Here is a 4,049-nt window from a genome sequence, read left to right on the forward strand (position 1 = left end):
CACCCCCCCCCCATTTCAAAGATTTTCGTATGCTATAGCAAACCATTTTTTTGGTGATCAAATTCCGAAGTCAAAAATGTCGAAATTTTTTGTGGATGTCTGTCAAGACCTTGGCTATGCAGCCGGTTGGATCTCACGGCCAGTCCGACCCATTTTCTAGGTCAAAAGAGCCCCGAAGTGTGCATACCCCCATTTCAACGATTTTCGTGTGCTATAGCAAACCATTTTTTTCGGATCCAGATTCACGTATAAAATGCTTAAAATTTTTTTGGACGTCCGTCAAGTCCTTGGCTATGCAGCCAGTTGGCTCTCATGAACAGTTCGATCCATTTTTAAGGTCAAACGAGCCTGGAAGTGCGCATACCTCCAATTTTGACGATTTTCGTGTGCTATAGCAACCATTTTTTTTGTGATCCGGATTCCAACATTAAAAATGTCAAAAAAAATTGTGGACGTCCGTCAAGACCTTCTCTATGTAGCCTATTTGATCTTCCGAACAGTCCGACCCATTTTCAAGGACAAACAAGCCCCAAGCGCATATCTCCTATTTCGACGATATTCGTATGCTATAGCACACTATTTTTTGGTGATCATGATTTCAACGTCAAAAATGCTGAAATTTTTTGCGGACGTTCGTAAAGACCCTGACTATGTAGTCGAATGACCTCACAGAAAGTACGACCCATTTTAAAGGTCAAATGAGCTCGAAGCGCTCATACCCCTATTTAGACGATGAACACTATTTTTTTGGTGATCCGGATACCAACGTCCAAAATGCCAAAATTTTTTGTGGACGTCAGTCAAGACCTTGGCTACGCAATCGGTTGGCCTTCACTAAAAGTCCGACCCATTTTAAAGGTCAAACGAGCCTCGAAGCTCACATACCTCCCATTTCGATAATTTTCGTGTGCTATAACACGCCATTTTTTTGGTGATCCGGATTCCAACGTCAAAAATACCAAAAGATTTTGTAGACGTCCGTCAAGACCTTGGCAATGAAGCCGGTTGACCCTCACGGCCAGTCCGACCCATTTTCAAGGTCAAACGAGCCCCGAAGCGCGCATACCCCCCCATTTCGACGATTTTCATGTGCTATAGCAAATCATTTTTTTCATGATCCGATTCCGACGTCAAAAATGTCAAAATCTATTGTGGACGTCCTTTAAGTCCTTCGCTATGCAACCGGTTTGCTCTTCCAGACAATCTGACCCCTTTTCAAGGTCAAACGAGCCTAGAAGCGCGCATATCCCTCATTTCAACGATTTTCGTGTGAAGCACACCATTTTTTTTATGATCCGGATTCCGACGTTAAAAAGGCCAAAAAAATTTATAGACATCCGTAAAGACTATGTCAAATACAACCTATCTACACATTACTCTTTCCAAACTTCACTACAAATATAATTGCATAAAACTATATGGGCAATTACTAAAGTCAAAAGTTGAGTGACTTTCTCATTATAAGGTCATAATGTACAAGAGGTACAATTTTTATTTTTAACGTATATATTTGCTAGCCTAATGTATAAACTAACTTAAGCCATGCACCTATTATTTTTCTTATATGTTACATAGTTTTTATACAGTGTTATAACCTCTCTCCCAAAGTACAATTCAAAAAAAACCTACGTACAACGCTCATTATTTGTTCTCACTTTACAAGTTACTTGAATTCTTCCCTTCTTGTTTAACTTGTTGGATTCTGTGATGTAGCCTTCTCCGATGATCATGGATTTTCCACAGCCCGTGTCCAAGAATTACAGCTGAGTATATTCCATGTGTGATTATAGGTGCAAGAATGTTGTTTGTCTGTTGCATCCACAAGAACAAATAAGCTATAGTTACCCAAATTTCCAGTATTGAACTCACTGTAACTTTTAAACTATTGAGTTCAGAAGTGTTGAAACCTTAGTGGTTTTTAAACATATGTGTCTACCCTCCTGAATTCTATGTAGACAGTAGAGAATCCATCATTTAAGCTTAATGGATTCAATCTTTAAGGTTTTTAGCATTAAAATAATCAATAGTACTTATGAAACTATGGGTTCAAAAGTTGATATTCGTTGAAACATCGTGGTTTTTTCACGTGCGTGTAGACACTACCTTTAGAATCCAATATTTAAACTTTGACAGACTCAATATTTTAAAATTTTTAGGACTGAACTCATCGTAGTGACGAAAGAATGAGTTCAGAAGTCAGTATTCATTGTAATTTTGGTGGTTTTTCACGTATGTTCCTACCCTCCATATCGACGATAGTAGATTTAGTTGAACCCATATAAACGCTCGAGTCAAATTAACACAAACTGGAAATTCATGTTACCTGGATCCATTCAAACCCAAGGTAAAGGGCTAGTATTGCTTCCAGTAGAGGAGAATAAATCTTCTTCATCTGCCGCCTCTCGTACCAAGCTGCAAAAACATTCAGGTAGAGGTAAGCAAGAAATTAACACATCACGCAATAATATGAGCTGGACGTTTCCAGTACTAACTATTCAAGATTATTTTCGTTAAAATGCACTCATAATAATTAACTCTGCTTCCATTCTCTCCTAGGTCTCTTCTGGTGATATCATTAACACAAGGGGGACTCCATATATGGTAACACCTGTGCCTTTGGTAACAAGGAAAATGTTTTCCACTGTAAAGTACGCAGAAAATAGTCTCAAAAACGTTTATATATAATCTAGAAATACTATGAGGGGTGAGGGCTATGAGTGATGGGTTTGGGATGAGGTGTACTACATGATGGGAAGGAATAGAACGTCACTTATGGAACTTGTTTCTACTTCCACAAGGGAAGTCATTTTCTTCATCTTTAAAGAACTTATTTCTTATAGAAAATGTTTTTCAAAAATTTTTACCATATAATCACAGGAAAATTTTCTAGAAAATGGTTTCCTCGTACCCAACATCCTCCCAGAATGAGAAGTAGGTCCCTTATTTATGGTAGGGAGGGTTCTACCCTTAGCCTAAGTGGTATCATGTATTTATTATAAATTTAGATAGCTATTCTTATACTGAAAGGCTTGAGAAGTCCCAATGGAATAAGGGGAAGCATGTCTTTGTCACACTCCTTGCCTCCCAAAGGTGCCTATAGACGGGCAAGATGCAGCAGATCGACAACTTGGAGGCATGTTTAGAATCCTTGCAACATAACTATGATATAAAGCTTTTTGCTTGCTGACAAACCCTATGTCTTTCTTTGATCCAAACTCACTTGTGACTTTTATTTTTGTTGGTCAGCTGGTAGAACAGACTAGGCTAAGGGAGATACTTCATCTTTTCTATTCCTAGTTGATATCAGCTGTCAATCCTTTATGTCTCATTAGCTTTAGTTCTCATAGCATTATGTTAATTAGGTTTTGAATGCCATGAGTGAGCATTGTCTTAACTTTGCCATGAGCAGAGAAGAGGGGTCAAACCTGCAAAGAGTTTTTTCAGATCTTCACGGCCTGAACGCGACTTCAGCACTGGTGCAACAACATAGGTAGGATCTGAAAGTGAAAACAACAAACAGCCAAGTATTGTGATTAAGCATGCAAGAGCAGAGGACAAGGAAAGATCTCAAAATGCAGCATATGAAACAGACCTTTTGGAGAAGCAGCCATATAATATAAAGAACCAGTAAGAGCTGCTGTCATTACAGCTGCAAATGCTTGAGCAAATGGTACATAAGGTGGCAAAACACCAGTCTACAGTTCAAGGAAACAGAACGTGTCAATTCATCAGAAAAATTTGGATATTTTGTATCTTGGGAGTCTGAGTATGTTGCTCAGACTCTTCAAAAACATTGATGGATGCGTGTCGGATCCTCCAAAAGTAGAGCATTTTTTGAGGATCCGACATGGGTGCAACAACATTTTTGGAGAGTCCAAGTGATAATTGGAGAAGGATGTTAGAAATAGAATCCTTACCAATGATGCCATCCCTCGAGCATCAGACACCAAATCAGTGCTCCTTAGGAAAATGTCAGCCAAAGCTCCCTATAAGTGCAAATGTAGTCAGATAAAGCGGCAGAAAAAATTACTACCCCCCCCCCCCCCCCA

General features: G+C 39.0%; 1 protein-coding gene across 1 annotated transcript in view; it reads right to left on the reverse strand.

Moving 5' to 3' along the window:
• Window positions 1-1,430: 1,430 nt before the first annotated feature.
• Window positions 1,431-4,049, reverse strand: part of LOC107028369 — a 6,557-nt gene continuing 3,938 nt past the window's right edge. The window contains exons 5-9 of the mRNA XM_015229402.2: window positions 3,918-3,986; window positions 3,593-3,695; window positions 3,426-3,497; window positions 2,324-2,412; window positions 1,431-1,809 (exon numbers count right to left, since the gene is read on the reverse strand). Of these exons, the coding sequence (XP_015084888.1) occupies window positions 1,657-1,809; window positions 2,324-2,412; window positions 3,426-3,497; window positions 3,593-3,695; window positions 3,918-3,986 (486 nt within the window). The 3' untranslated portion in view covers window positions 1,431-1,656. The remainder of the gene's footprint in view (window positions 1,810-2,323; window positions 2,413-3,425; window positions 3,498-3,592; window positions 3,696-3,917; window positions 3,987-4,049) is intronic.

This window comes from Solanum pennellii, chromosome 8 (genome assembly GCF_001406875.1).
Source record: "Solanum pennellii chromosome 8, SPENNV200".
Classification (NCBI taxonomy): Eukaryota; Viridiplantae; Streptophyta; class Magnoliopsida; order Solanales; family Solanaceae; genus Solanum; species Solanum pennellii.